Source organism: Hyaena hyaena, unplaced genomic scaffold, assembly GCF_003009895.1.
Source record: "Hyaena hyaena isolate Hyena2069 unplaced genomic scaffold, ASM300989v1 scaffold_699, whole genome shotgun sequence".
Taxonomy (NCBI): Eukaryota; Metazoa; Chordata; class Mammalia; order Carnivora; family Hyaenidae; genus Hyaena; species Hyaena hyaena.
In genome coordinates this window covers 790,032-808,124 of record NW_024081332.1, presented here as the reverse complement: position 1 = coordinate 808,124, position 18,093 = coordinate 790,032, and the positions used below count along the sequence as shown (strand labels likewise).

General features: G+C 38.9%; 1 protein-coding gene across 1 annotated transcript in view; it reads left to right on the top strand.

The window, feature by feature from the left end:
* DNAH6 (dynein axonemal heavy chain 6) overlaps nucleotides 1-18,093 on the top strand; it is a 215,350-nt gene that overhangs the window by 131,281 nt on the left and 65,976 nt on the right. The window contains exons 46-52 of the mRNA XM_039217619.1: nucleotides 2,177-2,408; nucleotides 8,572-8,724; nucleotides 9,804-9,944; nucleotides 11,292-11,534; nucleotides 13,779-13,946; nucleotides 15,678-15,913; nucleotides 17,030-17,291. Coding sequence (XP_039073550.1) covers nucleotides 2,177-2,408; nucleotides 8,572-8,724; nucleotides 9,804-9,944; nucleotides 11,292-11,534; nucleotides 13,779-13,946; nucleotides 15,678-15,913; nucleotides 17,030-17,291 — 1,435 coding nt within the window. The remainder of the gene's footprint in view (nucleotides 1-2,176; nucleotides 2,409-8,571; nucleotides 8,725-9,803; nucleotides 9,945-11,291; nucleotides 11,535-13,778; nucleotides 13,947-15,677; nucleotides 15,914-17,029; nucleotides 17,292-18,093) is intronic.

Sequence of the window (18,093 nt, the reverse complement as noted above, 5' to 3'; positions counted from 1 at the left end):
CCCATGATTTCCTAGTTTCTGATAACCAAATCTGAAATTTTAGATAAATTGGTGATGATAATTAAAAAAAATTATTTTTACATTTTATATCTTCTTTTTAAGAGAAATTTATTAATACTATCATCTTTTTTAAATCATCTTAATGTATATGGACTTGACTCATACATACTGCTCAGTAATATACTGATATCCCTATCCCTTTCTTGAGGGTTTTTTTTTTTTTCCAGTTTTATCTACACTTCTTGGGGCACCTGAGTGGCTCAGTCAGTTAAATGTCCAACTTCGGTTCAGGTCGTGATCCCGCAGTTCATGAGTTCAAGAGTCGAGTCAAGCTCTGTGCTGTCAGCATAGCGGAGCCTGGAGCCTGTTTCGGATTCTGTGTCTCCCTTGCTTTCTGCCCCTCCCCTGCTCATGTTCTATCCCTCTCTCTCAAAACTAAATGAACATTAAAAAACCTTTCTTTAATTATACATCTTTATATATCTTCAAGGCACCTTTTAGGAAGGTTTAGACAGCTTCTGCTCTGAGCAATAACATGACAGCTTTCCCTCTCTAACCATTGTCTTCTGGAATGTCATCTTATAAAATAGTTGCCTAAGGCCAGCCTGAAATTATTTGTCCCTTTGGGAATAATCTGTCTGCCTTTTAGATGCTCACAGACTCTTCAGTTATGTCTAAAATATGGATTTCTATTTTATATGTATACATGCACACACTTATTTTATATTTATGTATCTCCTAGAAAGTCTTTCATGTTTTTCCTCTCCTCTCTGGTTTTCTTTTTTTATTTCTCTTAATGTTTTATTTATTTCTGAGAGAGAGAGAGACAGTGTGAGCAGGGGAGAGTCAGAGAGAGAGTGAGACACAGAATCCGAAGCAGGCTCCAGGCTCTAAGCTGCCAGCAGAGAGCCTGACACAGGGCTCGAACCCACGAACCATGAGATCATGACCTAAGCCGAAGCTGGAAGCTTAACCGACTGAGCCACCCAGGCGCCCCTCCTCTCTGGTTTTCTTTACTGACCCTCAGGGACTTCAGATCTGTGGGTTCAGCTCAGGGGTTTCTTCCTACTGTTTTGTCAGCTGTTACATCAGTTCTATCCCCTCCTGGCTCTCCTTCTGCACTTCCCTTTGGCCTCTGGGATCCCACTTGTTGCTCCTACATTAGTCCTCCTAATCTCCATTTCCTCCGGTCATTGTAATGTCATTATCCTTCTCCTCTGCGCTCTGGGTAAACTCCTTGAGTTTGTCTTCTACTTCACCTATTGAATTTTCCACCTATTTCAATTTCTCATTTTCCTATTTGCAAAGCCTGTCTTCCACTGAGGTTTTTTTGTTTCTTTGTTTTAATATTTATTTATTTTTGAGAGAGAGAGAGCGAGAGCAAGAGAGCGAGAGCGAGAGTGAGAGCAGGGAAGGGCAGAGAGGGAGGGAGACAGAGAATCCCAAGCAGGCTCTGCACTGACAGCAGGGAGCCAGATGTGGAGCTCAAACTCACAAATCTTGAGATTATTTCCTGAGCTGAAGTCAGACACTTAACTGACTGAGCCACCCAGGTGCCCCTCCACTGCAGTTTTCAATTTGGTCATCAGATTTTCCATCTCTATTCAATTTTTACTAAACTCAGCCTTTCCCCTAAGTGTTCACTCTAGTATCATGATTGCAGTGCTTTTCACTTTCTTGTTGTCAATGTGAATCATAAATTTCCTAAAATGTGTTGATATCTTAGATTAAATTCATTTCAGAGTATTCCCATCAAGCTCCCTTTCTGAACCGCACTGTCTTTTCCTAGGCCCAATGATATTTCTGCTTGCTCCTCATTATAAATGAAGCCCTGGTCTTGTCAGTGTCGATACAATGATTATAATACAAGTAGTGGCTGAGATCAGCCAAGCTCCTAACAAAACCCTTCAAGCTTTGGAGAAAGGAGAAGAGATTTTCTTTTACTCTGCATTTGCATGACCATGCCAACAGCCTGTGGGAAATGGGAGAGTTGCATACAATGAAACCACCGCAGTTCTTTCTCCCAGCCTTGAACTTCAGACACACCCTGCTCTTTCCTGTGGCCTTTTGCTCCGGAATGATGCCCCACTGGCTACTAGCGGTCCATAGAGGGTCAGGCCCTTTGAGCCACATCTGTACACTTAAAATACATCTTTCCTTGTTTTGCCGCCTGCAGGATTGCCCGCATGATTCGTCAGGAAAGAGGCAATGCCCTGCTCGTTGGAGTAGGAGGCACAGGAAAACAGTCTCTTACAAGACTTGCAGCTCACATATGTGGTTACAAATGTCTGCAAATTGAACTGAGCCGGGGATATAATTATGACAGTTTTCATGAAGACCTGAGGAAGTTGTACAAAATGGCTGGTGTGGATGACAAGAATATGGTCTTCCTTTTCACCGACACCCAGGTACATGTTTAAATAGCTAAAGTACAAGTATTATGATCATGACTGTGCTTTAAATTGTTTGTATGATATAGTGCAAGGAATTGCTCCCTCAGATAACAGATGTCTTGAACCTTGTAAAAGACTTTTATAATACATTTTCATTTATGTTACCAACCATTGTGTCACCTTTTAAATTCTAAGTAAATATGATCAAAGGTTAAGGGGGTGAAAGAGGTTTAAACTTTTTTTTAGAAGGACATAGATAACAAAAAGTAGTAAATTGTTTCTGTAGCAATACATATAAGGAAATTATACCTTAACTGAAATCAATTAGGGAAATATGCTTTACCCAAGAAAAGGAAAACAATGATGGCTGTTTTAGGGTTAAATTAACTTTAAAATTAAAATAGGATTACATCTATGTCTATAAGAACCAATTAAACTGTTTTTCAGTTTATTCTAAAGAAGAAAATTTTCTACATTGACTACACTTGCACATTTTAACCTTCGGGCAAATAAACCTCTCTAGCAATTAGCCAAGGGATAAGAAAGTGATAGATCTGATGAATAAATATTTTAAATTATTTTATATTAAATATAATCATAAAATGGGAAAATATTTTTAATATTGGTGACATGCAGTAAATTTATATCTGAATATATTAATAGTTTTTACAAATGAGAAAGGGCCCAGAGTCAAATGTATATACTACCAGTTCTGGCCACCAGCAGTGCCTGCCCTGGTCCCTAGCTGCTCAATCTGGCACAACTGAGGACGCCCATAGCTCTTGCAGCCACTGTGACCCCCCTGCAGTGCTCACCAAGCCACACATGCTGTGGACTCCAGCAGCCGCCTCAGCTGAAGAAACATAACACACTCCTAGGCACAGCGCCACCACCCATCCCCACACTTGGTGCCCTGCACCCCTAGATCTGGGGCCATAGCATGCTCCATTGTGCCCCCACCAAGGGTGAAAGTCTGCCCTTACTGAAGCCAGTCCATAAAGTCTGGAAGAGGGAACTCCGTCAAACATACATACACCTACGTAAAGCTACAGGTATCATGAAGAACCAAGGAAACATGACCCCACCAAAGAAATACAGTAAGCCTCCAGTAACATAGACATTTTTCCAAAGAAGACATACACATGGCCAACAGGTACATGAAAAGACACACTGGGGCACCTGGGTGGCTCAGTCAGTTAAGTGTCCGACTTCAGCTCAGGTCATAATCTCATAGTTTATGGGTTTGACCCCTGAGTCAGGCTCTGTGCTGGCACCTCAGAGCCTAGAGCCTCCTTTGGATTCTGTGTCTCCCTCTCTCTCTGCCCCTCCCCATTTGTGCTCTGTTTCTCTGTCTCAAAAAATGAATAAACATTAAAAAAAATTTTTTTAAAGAAAAGATACTCCACATCAGTAATCATCAGGGAAATGTAAATCAAAACCACAGTTAGATGTCATCTCACACAATTATATGCCAACAAATTGGATAACCCTGAAGTAATGGATAAAATCCTAGAAACATACAACATCCCTTGGCTATCATTAAAAAGACAAGAGAGAGCAAGCATTGGTGAGGATGGGAACTCTGTGTACTGTTGGTAGGAATGTAAATTGGTGCAGCCACTATGAAAAATAATATGGAGGTTCCTCAAACACTTAAAAATAGAACTACCATATGATCCAGCAGTCCCACTTCTGGATATATATCCAAAGGAAATGAAAACAGGATCTCAGAGAGATACATGAACTCCTATGTTTATTGCAACATTATTTACAATAGTCAAGATATGGAAACAACCTAAGTCTCCATCAGTAGGATGAATAAAGAAGATATGGCCTATACATACACATACACACAATGGAGTATTATCCAGCCATGAGAAAGAAGGAAATCCTGCTGTTTACAACTACATGGATGAATCTTGAGGGCATTACGCTAAATGAAATAGTGTAACAGAGTAAGACAAATACTGTATGATATCACTTATATGTGGACCTAAAAAAAAAGCCAAACTCATGGAAACAGAAAGCATAGTGGTTACCAGGGGCTGGAGGATGGGGAAAATGGTGAGAGGTTGTTCAAAGGGTACAAACTTCCTGTTATAAGATGAATTAAGTTCTAAGGATGTAACGTACAGCATAGTGACTATAGTTAGAAATACTGTATTATATACTTTAATGTTGCTAAGAGAGTAAGTCTTAAATGTTTGCACCACAAAAAAAGAAATAATAATGATGTGATGTGATGGAAATGTTAGCTTAAGGCTATAGTGGAAATCATGTTGCAATAGGTAAGTATAATAAATCAATACATTGTATGGCCTAAGTTTATATAATGTTATATGTCCATTATATCTCAATAAAGCCGGAAAATAAATACAAATACAGTCTTTTTAAAATGAAAAGGAAAAGACAAGCACATCAATAGAAGAAATATAAAAATGTAATAAAATGCAAATAGAAAGTTCCTTAAAAAAAAAAAATTCAAGGGCTTTAAAGACCTGAAAAATTATCAGCCTCACCAGTAACCAAAGAAATTTAAGTAAAGATAAATGCCAGGGGTTGGCCTTTCACATTGACAAAAGTTCAAAATCATAATACGCAGTGTTGACAAAGGTGTTGGAAAACAGGCCTTGCATAGACCTCACCAGTAAATTAGCAAAATCTTCTAGAAGGTAGTTGCAATATGTAGATAAAGCCCTTAAATTTCTCTTACTTATAGTTACAGCTTCATACAAAGCTGTATGTACAAGAGTATCTATTGCAATATTTTATTTTATTTTCCTGTTTAAACAAAATTTTATTGAGTGTTTACTCTGTTTGATACACAGGAGTGAACTAAGCATAAAAATCCTTGCCTGTGTGTAGCTTATATTTTATTTTATTTTATTTTTTATTTTATTTATTTATTTATTTTTACAAATAGTTTATTGTCAAGTTGGTTTCCATATAACACCCAGTGCTCATCCCCACAAGTGCCCTCCTCCTTGCCCATCTCCCCCTCCCTCCCCACACCCATCAGTCCTCAGTTTGTTCTCAGCATTCAAGAGTCTCTTATGGTTTGCCTCCCCCTCCCTCCCCCACTATTTTTCTACCCTTCTCCTCTCCCACGGTCCTCCATTAAATTCCTCCTAATCCTCCTATACGTGCAAACATATGGTATTTGTCCTTCTCTGCCTCTACTGCAGTATTTTAAAATAATAGGGCACCTGGGTGGCTCAGTTGATCTTTAAGCATCCAACTCTTGATTTCCATTCAAGTCATGATCTCATGATTGGTAAGACTGAGTGAGTCCATGCTTTCAGCATGGAGCCTGCTTAAGGTTTTCTCTCCCTCTTTCTCTGGTCCTCCCCTACTTGTACATGCGTTCTCTCTCTCTCTCTCTCCCTCAAAATAAACTTTAAAAATAAAGAAAAATAAAATAACAGTTAATCTGAAATAGCCTCACTATTTACAAGTTAATTGTGGTATAATTATACAATAGGGCACTGTTAAAAAAATTAAAATTACTTTGTAGAAACATACACATTAATTAATGTGAAAAATGTTTATGATGTGTTATTACATCATAACACATATACAAATCATCTACCATATAGGTTCGTTGATTTAATATATACCTAAACAGATATGCTGTATATACAATTAGAAAATATCTGAGTCATGGGATTATGAGTGATTTTTTTTATTTTCTTAGTTTTGTTTATCTTTAGTTTCTTATTCTGAAATTAAAATATTTCTTATGTAAGTTTAATGTTGGTTTTAAAAGCTAAGCAAGTTATATAAAAAGACTTAAGTGTTAAAACTCCAAAAATAAAATCAGACTGTCTTACTCCACTTTAAACAAACAAATGGCTATTATACTCTGTTGAAAACCCCAATCAATCTCAAATGTTCTATCCTAATGGAGAGTAAACATAATAACTAAAGTTAATGTGTGTATATATGTATGTATGTATATATGTAAAACTATTATAAATATGAGAAGCTGAGAGAAGCAAGATGTTAAAAATTGAGTTCAATTTGCTATTTCTAGCAAATACAAAGTAGAAATAAGTATGTTTACATAATATGAAGAATATAATGTAAGCTGGAATTGATGGCTATATACTACAATTATATTTTACAAAGAAAGTAAATATTTTCTTTTTTAAAAATTTTTTACATCTATTTATTTTTGAGAGACAGAGTAAGACAGAGCATGAGTGGGGGAGGGGCAGAGAAAGAAGGAGAGGAATCTGAAACAGGCTCCAGGCTCTGAGCAAGCATTCAGCACAGAGCCTGAAGCGGGGCTCAAACCCACGAACTGTGAGATCATGACCTGAGCTGAAGTCAGATGCTTAGCCGACTGAGCCACTCAGGTGCCCCGAAAGTAAATATTTTCTAATACTACCGAAAGTTTATAAAAATTGATCATACGTTAGGTTTAAACAAATTTTCAATAAATTCAAAAGAGCGTAAACTATACTGATAACATTCTTTGTCCATACTCTAATCAAAGGAGAAATTAATGATGTGGCTCAGCACTTTAAAACAATATTTATATAAAGAATTCCTGAGTCAAGAACATCAAAATTTAAGTCTCTATTTTACAGAACAGGGAAAATGAACTTAATATAAGTAGAAATCTGTGTGATGCAACCAAACACTTCTTAGGATTACATTTATAGATTTGAATCAAAAATTAGAAACTACATAAATTAGGGGCACCTGGGTGGCTCAATGAGTTAAGCATCGACTCTTAATTTCAGCTCAGGTCATGATCTCACTGACGTGAGATCGAGCCCTACCCCATATCCAGGCTCTGTGCTGACAACATGGTGCCTGCTTGGGATTCTCTCTCTTCCTCTCTCTTTTTGCCCTTCCCCCACTCATGTGGCTCACATGCACGTGCATATGCTCTCTCTCTTCTCTCAAAATAAATTAATAAACATTAAATAAAAAAGGAAGCTACATTAGTTGACTTAAAACTTTAGGAAAATAAAGATCACAAGGAAGCAACAAAAATAAGAAAAGCAAATAATAAGATAAAAGCAGAAATAGGTAAACTATGACAAAGAACTAGTGTTTGCTCTTGGGGAAAATTAACAAGACACAAGTATGCCAACTTTAAGAAAAAAAGTTACAAATAAAATAAAATAACATATTTTGTTATACTTAAATATATAGGACTCAAACTTTTGTAAAAGTAAAAAGTTAACTGAAACAGAAGGATAAATGATAGATTTTTAATATTTGCATCGATTATTAGAGGCAAAAGGCTTATTTTATGATATGTAAATTACTCATTCAAATTTAAAAGTAAACTCCAATATAAAAATGATTACAGTTTAAACAGATTTTGTAAAGTTTACTTATTTATTTTGTGAGAGAGAGCATGAACTATTAGCACAGAGCCCAACATGGGGCTTGATCTCACAAATTGTGAGATCATGACCTGAGCCAAAATTAAGAGCCAGACACTTAACCAACTGAGCCACCCAGATGCCCTTGAACAGATATTTTAATGGAAAATGATAAATGTGGAATTATATTTGCCCTTGCTAATAATCAAAGAAACGCAAATTAAATTCTCCCAAAGCAAACATTTATACTCCCTAATCTAGTAAAAATAAATGTTAAAGGTTCATGAAATCATACTTTAATTGAATGGGAAATTAAAAATTTTTTAAATCCAGAAACTATTCATGCACTTTAAAGGCTAGCCTCCCTCTTGGGAATTTATCCTCAGGAAATAACCCAAATGGGGAGGAAAACTGTAGTCCTACATATGTTCTTAAAATGTAAACAAAACTGTGGACTATTGAAGTCTACTGGAAAATATGGCACATCAGCTCTATAGTATGCTATGCCATACGATGAGCAGTCTACAGAATTATGGGTAAATATTTATGAGAAATGTTAGCTGAAAGAAGGCAGAATATAAAATGTTTACACGTATTACTTGAACCACATAAAGTACATTCATCTTTTAAGAAACAAAACAGAAAGGAAAAATGAAAAATCAATGTACTTCTATATTAGAATATTAAGATTCTAATTTTTAATATTATTTTCTCTTAAAGATAAAGTTAACTCAATGTGAATTTTGATTAAATATTTGCTTTACAATTTACATGGAATAAATAAAAATCTAAACTGGTTGAGTGAGTTACAATGATCACTCTGCTTTCTTCTACAGATTGTAGTAGAAGAATTCCTAGAAGATATAAATAACATCCTGAACTCTGGCGAAGTGCCCAATTTATTTGAAAAGGATGAACTGGAACAGGTTTTAGCAGCCACCAGACCAAGAGCGAAAGAAGTGGGAATTTCCGAGGGGAATAGAGATGAGGTAGGACACGTCACAATGCTGATAGGCTTTAGTAAAACACAGAATTGTGTTAGCCTCTTTTTCTTTTTTTTAATGATCCACATCTCCCTTTGAGGAGTCCATGGATGGGTTTTTTCTGCCAATATAATTGTTTTCCTTTGTAATTCCATGTATTTTACTTCCTACATTCAAAGTGTTGGTTCACCAGACTTCCAGAGAGGTCAGTGGGAAGCAGAAAACAGAAACCCCACTGCCCCATGGAGGTCATAGTCTTGTCCAAACAGGACAGTTTGCCTTATTCTTCTTTAAACACAGATGTATTTCACACGCCCTCAGTGCCCTGCCTGAGGAATCCTTGCTTCTGCCCCTTCTTCAATTTTTTTTGGACCTTTCTTATGTCTCCTCTGTCCTTTCATGAGATCTCCTCTACTGCTAGGTCAGGGCTTCTAAGTACAGATAGCAGGGTCTATGTCAGCTGACATAAGCAGAAAGGGGAAGAACACAGAATCACTGGGAGAGCCCAAGAAAGGGACTCAAGGCAGAATTCCTCAGAACGAACATGAGATGCACTTGGTAGAAGTCAGCAGTCAGGGAAGCTGCTGAGGCAGGAAGCCACTGAACCAATGCATTCTGCTTGCTGCTGCTGCTCCAAGCTCCAAAGCCATGCGGCCCCAACCAGGTCAGAACACTGCAGAAATAAGGAGCCCCATTCAGAGATAGTTCTCCAGGTCCACGCCCCTTCTGCTAGACTCTGCACCTGCACCCATGGCTGCCTTACCCACCTCTTTCTTCCCGTACCTTCTACCCTGAAGCAAAAACCTGTATGAATACCTCTCTCCACTTTATTCTAGAGACCTCCTTAAATACACTGATGAAGAGGACCTACATCACATCCAGAACTCTAGTTGCAATGGAATCTGCAAAGTGTCATTTTTAATCTTTCCAGACTGCATGAGGGGTCCGAACCGAAGTTGAACAAAAACAGTTCACACATTTACTACACTAGCACCAATTTTATCTGATATTGGTTACCCAGAGGCAGTAGCTAACACTTATTGTTACTTTACCCTTATTTTAAATTGAAAAATATCTTTTTTCAGGTGTTTCAGTACTTTATCAGCAGAGTCCGTCAGAAGCTGCACATCGTTCTCTGTATGAGCCCTGTGGGGGAGGCCTTCCGGTCCCGGTGCCGGATGTTCCCATCCCTTGTGAATTGCTGCACTATTGACTGGTTTGTCCAGGTTGGTGACATCCCAGGATACCTCTTTAGGAAGATGAATCTGCTTGATTTTAAAGGGGTAACACATTGTCCAAGAATAACTCAAGTGTACCTGCATTGGCTTTAAAGCCCACTTTAAATTCCCACTAGGAATTTACTCATATACAAGGGATAACGATGATAGTCCTCGAACAAAGGCTAAACAGAATTTAGAAAGGAAGAGGAGACTATTGAATTTAGCAATGTAGAAATTATTGGTCATCTTGACAACAGCTATTTCAGTGGAGTGATGGGGAAGAAGGTTCAAGAGAGAAGCGAGGAGAGGAATCAGAGACAGTGAGCATAGGCAATTCTTTCAAGGAGTTTTGCCCCAAAATAACACCAAAAGATGGCTAGTAGCTACAGGGGTACTAGAGGTGAAAAGTGTTTTTAAGTAGGAAATACAAATAGCACATGTGTGTGCTGACAGACATGATCCAGAAAGGAAATCTATTGATGGAGCCTCAAAGTGTTGTTGTACCAATGCCACTGCATAGGCAAGAAGAGATGGGATTGAGTCGGCAGTGAAGGGGCTGGTCTCAGCAGGGAGTGTGCACAGCATAGCCCAGAGGAACAGGAAGGAAGGCAGAGTATATGAGCACAGAGACAGGGAGATGAAAAGACATGAGGGTGAGAGCTCACTGAAGTTCTGTTTTCATCGCTTCTATTCTTTTAGTGATGTGGGAAGCAAGGTCATCAGCTGGAAATGAAGTGGAAAGAGGGAGTGTTAGCAGTCTGTAGAAGCCCTTATGGGCTACACCAAGAACCCACTAGAGCTAGCTGTCACAAATTTGAAGTAAGGCCAGTTGGAATGGTTGTGTGTTTCTCTCTAGCCATGCTCAGCTGCACAGTTGCAGACATGGAGTAACAGAGTTATATTTGACTAAGGTTCAGGTGAGCACAAAGAAACAATAAAGAAGCAAAGAAGTTGAGGTGAAGAGGAGGGTGATTATGATAATGGACCTGAAGTCCTGCATAATGTAATGGACTTGCATAATAAACAGAGTAAGGACATGAAGTCCTCGTCTTGTGTGTGATTTTATTCACGGAATTGTTCCAAATACACCAAATCGTGTGGTCATTCCATTAACAAATACTGATTGAACAACTTCCATGTGCCAGGCACTGTGCAGATAGCAAATGCAGACCCAGACCCCTCTCTAAGGAATACAAGCATTCAGTTCATTAAACATAGACATGAGAAGGAGTTAGTTGAGTAAAAGGGGGGACAAAGCAAGAGAGAATTTCAAAGAAATACATCTTCTTAGTTGTTAAAATGTACATTGTAGAAATGAGCAAGAGATTTTCCAAATTCTATCTTTATTTACAGTGGCCTAGAGAAGCACTTCTTTCTGTATCAAAGACATTTTTCTCCAATCTTGATGCTGGAAAAGAAGAACTGAAAGAAAAGCTTTCCCTTATGTGTGTCAACGTTCACTTGAGTGTCTCCAATATGGCAGAACGCTATTACACAGAGCTCCGGAGACGGTACTACACAACGCCCACCTCCTACTTGGAACTCATCAATCTCTTCCTGACTATGCTGAGTGAAAAAAAGAAGCAGTTAGTTTCAGTAAGTTTATTATTATCAATTAAAAAATTTCTTTTTGCTTGAACTCAAAACTTGCCAGAATGAGTAGAAGATCTACATGCCATCTTACCTACGGGATGCCTTCTCTATCCTGACATGTGCTCTTGACAACCCACAGCAGACAAAAACGTGTCTCATGCTGTCAGCCCAGACACCTTCCCCTTCCTTGATATTTATATTTTTTCTACTGTCATTTACATGAGTGTGCCTCAGTAGTAGTGTGCATCACAGGGTAAGCAGTGAATTAAACATCTCTGCAATATTTAATAAGCAGAACCTTTTGTTAAGCAGTAGAGATGGAGTTTGCTGATCTATCATGTGTCAGTATTTCCCATTAAGAGCAAGGACTTCCAGGGGCACCTGGGGAGCTCAGTTGGTTAAGCAACTGACTTTTGGTTTCAGTTCAAATCATGATCTCACAGTTCATAGGTTCAAGCCCTGCATCAGATTCCATGCTGACAGTGTGGAGCCTACTTGGGATTCTGTCTGTCTCCCTCTCCCTCTGATCCTCCACTGCTCATGCATGCTATCTCTCAATATAAATAAACTTAAAAAAAAAAGAGCAAGGACTTCAGTGTCAGCCAGACTGTATACAACGTATGCTCTGCGTCTCTCTTGCTATACAACCTTGAGCACATTTTGTAACTTCAGTAGGGCTCAGTAGAAAATAAGGATAGAGGGGCGCCTGGGTGGCTCAGTCAGTTGACCGTCTGACTTTGGCTCAGGTCATGATCTCATAGTTCATGAGTTAGAGCCCCACATCAGACTCTGTGCTGACAGCTCAGAGCCTGGAGTCTGCTTCGGATTCTGTGTCTCCCTCTCTTTCTCTGCCCCTCCTCTGTTTATTCTCTCTCTCTGTCTCTCTCTCTCAAAAATAAGTAAACATTAAAAATAAAAAGAGAAAAGAAAAGAAGGATAGAACTACCCTACAACCCAGGAATTACATTACTAGGTATTTACCCAAAGGATGCAAAAGTGTTAATGCAAAGGGGTACATGTACCCCAAAGTGTATAGCAACACTATCGACAATAGCCAAAGTATGGAAAGAGCCCAAATATCCATCAACTGATGAATGAATAAAGAAGATCTCTCTCTCTCTCTCTCTCTCTCTCTCACACACACACACACACACACACACACACACTTACATACAATGGAATATTATTCAGTGATCAAAAAGAATGAAATCTTGCCATTTCCAACTGAGAGTTGCTGGAGGTGTGTTGGGCGGGGGGATGGGCTAAATGGGTGATGAGCATTAAGGAAGGCACTTGTTGAGATGAGCACTGGGTATTATATGTAAATGATGAATCACTAAATTCTACTCCTGAAACCATTATTAACTATATGTTAACTAACTTGGATTTAAATGAAGTAAAATAAAATAAAGAAATATCTACATCCACCTCTGGGATGGTTGTGGAATTTAAATAATATGCTGTTTGTGAAGTGCTTGGAGTATGATTGGACACACATGAGGTGCTCATGGAATAGCAGCTGCCATCATCATCACCATCATCAGGCTATTAACGTGACCTGAATTATTCAACACTTTAAACAAAATAAAAATAGAAGTATATACCATTGCAATATTTTTAATATTTTTCAGAGGATTTTTACCTGGTAAATAAATGCATGCTTTGTATAATAACTTCATAGATAATTTGAAATCTGTCAATTTGAATCAGACTTTCTGATTTACCTTTAAAAAAAAGTTATTTCCGGGTGCCTCCTCTACCAGGTACCACCGCGTTGATCCTAGTCAAAAGTTCCTTACCACTGGGAAGTAGGGTTCGGATCCAGCAACCAGAGCTAAGTCCCCAGAACACTGTCTCCCAGAACACTGACAAGTTCTCAGCTCTACTCACCCATCTTGATCTGTGGCCTCCAGGGATTCCTATCTGAACTTGCCTGTCGTTCATTCAGCCTGCTGCCAAGCTGCTGAGCTAAGGGGGTAAAAATAATATGATGCAGGCCCTCAGTGAGCCCACAGTCCAGTGACATGCCAAATTGCTGTGGCTAGGGGACATGGATCCAGACCCACCGTGGTGAGTGTCATGCTCATTTCCTAGAGTTCTGTCACATGAAGATTTCTGTATGTTCACCATTTTAAGTATTACAGACTGATTTACCAATCCTGTAGATATAAAGTTCTAGTACATGAGACACCAGGAAACTTATAGTTTATAATATTCATTACAACAGATATTTTTATTGTCATCTAGGCACGTGACCGGGTGAAGAATGGTCTCACCAAGCTATTAGAAACAAATGTACTAGTAGATAAAATGAAATTAGAGCTTTCAGCTTTAGAGCCTATCCTTTTTCAAAAATCACAAGATGTTGAAGCCCTGATGGACAAATTGGCAGTGGATCAAGAAAATGCCGATCAGGTATGCTGCATTAACCAACACTGTGGGTGGGAAGGCTTTGACCACCAACTTATCACTTCTTTATCATGACATGGGACTGAATTTTTTAAAATTTTATATGTAATGAAAATAATTAAGTGATAGATTTAGCAATGCTTTTAAGTTGTAAACAATCTACCTTCAATAAATTCTCCCTGAGAAAATACAAATCAAAACCACACTGAGATACCACCTCATGCCAGTCAGAGTGGCTAAAATGAGCAAATCAGAGAACTCTAGATGCTGGCGAGGATGTGGAGAAAGCCTCCTGCACTGTTGGTGGGAATGTAAACTGGTGCAGCCCCTCTGGAAAACAGTGTGGAGGTTCCTCAGGAAATTAACAATAGAACTCCCCTATGACCCAGCAATAGCACTGCTAGGAATTTACCCAAGGGATACAGAAATGCTGATGCATAGGAGCACATGTACCCCAATGTTCATAGCAGCACTCTCAACAATAGCTAAAACATGGAAAGAGCCTAAGTGTCCATCAACGGACGAATGGATCAAGAAGATGTGGTTTATCTACACAATGGAATACTACATGGCAATGAGAAAGAGTGAAATCTGGCCATGTGTAGCAACATGGATGGACCTTGAGGGTGTTATGCTGAGCGAAATAAGTCAGGCAGAGAAGGACAAATATCATGTTTGCACATATAGGAGGATTAGGAGAAACTTAACGGAAGACCATGGGGGAGAAGAAGGGGGAAAATGGCGGGGGAAAGGGAGAGAGTCAAACCATGAGAGATTCTTGAATGCTGAGAACAATCTGAGGACTGAGCACTGATGGATGTGGAGGGGAAGGGGGGAGATGGGCATGGAGGGGGGCACTTGTGGGGATGAGCACTGGGTGTTATATGGAAACCAACTTGACAATAAACTATTTGTAAAAAAAAAAAAAAAAAATTCTCCCTGAGAATGAGAAAACCCAAGGAGTGGGACAGAGAATTGTGAGAAAAGTACCCCCAACAAATATAAAGGAGCAGCTATTCATCTCCAAAGAAGGAACTGTTTGTTTCAGTAACTTCAGCTCAGTTATCCTATCAACATATAAGAGATGGACAAAGGAAGACATTAAAATAGAACATAGCGAATTCTCTTTCATTATTGGTGTAATCCAAAGGGGCAAATATAACTCATTATCATTGGCTTTGTTTTTAAATATTGAAATTCGAGTATTGGGGGGCACCTGGGTGGCTCAGTCAGTTAAGCATCCAACATCAGCTCAGGTCATGATCTACAATTAATGAATTCGAGCCCCTCGTCCAGCTCTGTGCTGACAGCTCAGAGCCTGGAGCCTGCTTCAGATTCTGTCTCTCTCTCTCTCTCTGCCCCTCCCCCTCTCATACTCTGTCTTTCTGTCTGTTTCTCTCTCTCCCTCTCTCAAGAATAAATAATAAACAGGCACCTAGGTGGCTCAGTCGGTTAAGTGTCTGACTTTGGCTCAGGTCATGATCTCACGGTCTGTGGGTTCAAACCCCGTGTTGGGCTCTGTGCTGACAGCCCAAGGCCTGGAGCCTGCTTCAGATTCTTTGTCTCCCTGTCTCTCTGCCCCTCCCCCTCTCACCTTCTGTCTCTCTCCATCTCTCAAAAATAAATAAAGGTTAAAAAAATTTTTTAAAAGAATAAATAATAAATATTTTTAAAAATTAAGAAAAAAACAAAAAACAAATATTGAGACCACCTAAGTAGTTGTGTTTCAATGGCTAGGTCCGTAGCATTGTGCAAGAAGATGAAGCAATAGCAAAAGTGAAAGCTGAGGAGACCCAAGCAATAGCTGATGATGCTCAAAGAGACCTTGAAGAAGCTCTACCTGCACTTGATGCTGCTAATAAAGCACTGGATTCCTTAGATAAAGCAGATATATCTGAGATCAGAGTTTTTACAAAGCCCCCAGACCTGGTCATGACTGTTATGGAAGCAATTTCTATTCTCTTGAATGCCAAGTAAGTAATTCATAGTCACGTGTTCCCAGAATGCATGGTAGAATTTCCTTGGTGTTTTTCTACATTGTTGGTATGGTAATATGTTCTCATTCTCTTCACCTTCTCATGGATGTGGTTAGTCCTACAACAAATTGATTCAAAAAGCATTTTTTGGAACATCTGTTTTGTGCTAGATGATGGAAGATATGAAGCTCCTCTCTATAAGGGACATACATTATAGTAGGGAAACAGACATGAAAAATAAAAATTTCAAGACATGCGCGATTTGCAAAGTAGTAGGAGTTCAAAACAAAAAGAGCTCTCATAGAGAGGTGTGAGCAGATTTTTGGGAGAAGATGCTCTGGAGGAGAGTGAGACCATGGGGAGAGCTCAGGGACATTTGATGCTCATGGAATGGGATGGGGCAGTGATTGTATCATGCAAGGTTTGTCATCCTGGATATAGGCAGTTTTCAAACCTTCTTTAGTAATACAAATTTTTTTCCAAGAAAAAGTATAAGAAATATTTTTATGTAAAACCAACTAAGAAAGGGTAGAGGGCTCAGAGGAACCCTGCCCAGTTTCCCTGCTCGCTCTCTGGCCAGCACCTAGTAGGGCCTAGGAGTTCTGCAAAGCACAGACCATAAACTCTGGCCAGAGGGGACTGAGAACCACTGAATTTTTTCAACATGGTTGGGTTTTCATGTGAGAAAGACCTATCTGGCAAGAGTTCACAAGGGGCAAGATGGACTGAGAGACATAAATCCAGTTCGAAGGTGATTGTAGTGTTCTGACAAGAGATTTTACGGGCCTAAATTAAGGCAGATGAGGTAAAAAGAATGTGAGTGCCAGGGCATTGTAAAAATAAAACTATTATTTCCATAATGTCTTATATCTCTAAAACTATGATTGGATCATTATTTTCTCTACCCAAACTGGGTTGTATGAAACATGAGTCAACCAATTACTGTTTTACCACAAATTGTGGGGTTCTTAACTACCAATTACTGGAATTAGAGTATGGAGATTAAAACTACCCACTAATTGGGATAATATCTTTGTTTTCTCAAAAGAGCACACTTCTTTTGTTCTTAAATCACTTTATTATGGTGCTATTAACATCATGTCTGTCTTTCAGACCTGATTGGCCAACAGCAAAGCAACTTCTTGGTGACTCTAACTTTCTAAGAAGACTTCTAGAATATGATAAGGAAAATATAAAGCCTCAGATATTGGCAAAGCTTCAGAAGTATATTAACAATCCTGATTTTGTGCCTGAGAAAGTAGAGAAAGTGTCCAGAGCATGTAAATCCATGTGCATGTGGGTAAGAGCAATGGATCTGTACTCTAGGGTAGTCAAAGAAGTCGAACCAAAGAGACAAAAACTCCGTGCTGCACAGGTATATTATTTGTGTTGTAATATTTTATAGAATTAAAAGCCATAATCATTAATCATTCTAGCTCCTGTGAGTTTACATAATATAGGCAATAACAGTGATCTTAAAAATTAGTTTTTGTTGTAAAAAATAGCTGGTGAAGATTATCTTTTCAGAAATGACCTCTAAAATCAGCCTTTCTGCAGCATAGAAAAAGAATCTTTATTATATTCATATCATCGGGCCGTTGGTATTTTTGAGGTACCTTGCAGCTCTCATGCCTCTGATGCTCTATGTTGGATTTGCTAATAATCCCCCCACCCCCACTCAGAGGTGTCATCTGAGGTCCTAAAACCAGCTTAAACCACAATTGGATGTGTGGTCCCAAGCAGAATGAAGAATGCTCATTGATGGAGCAGGTTACCAAAAGAACCATGGCTACAGAGCAGGGGTGGCCAACTTTTTCTATGAAAACACAGATAGGAGATGTTTTCAGTTTTGCTAAGATGTGGTCTCTGTTGCAATTACTGAACTGTGCTATTGCAGATAACACATACGTGAGTAAGCATGGCTGTGTTCCAATGTCACTTTATTTATACACCCAGGAATTTGAGTTTATACAGTTATCACATGTCATGAAATGTTCTTCTCCTTTTGATTTCCTCCCAACCATTTAAAAGTGTCAAATCAATCTGAGCTTGCTAACTATACAGAAACAGGAAGCCGACTGAATTTGGTTTGCAGATCCAGCTCTAGAGAACTAGTTAGGAAAGATTAGTTTTCCCTAGTGTGTGACTATTTCGTTCATTTCATCATTTAAAGTTAA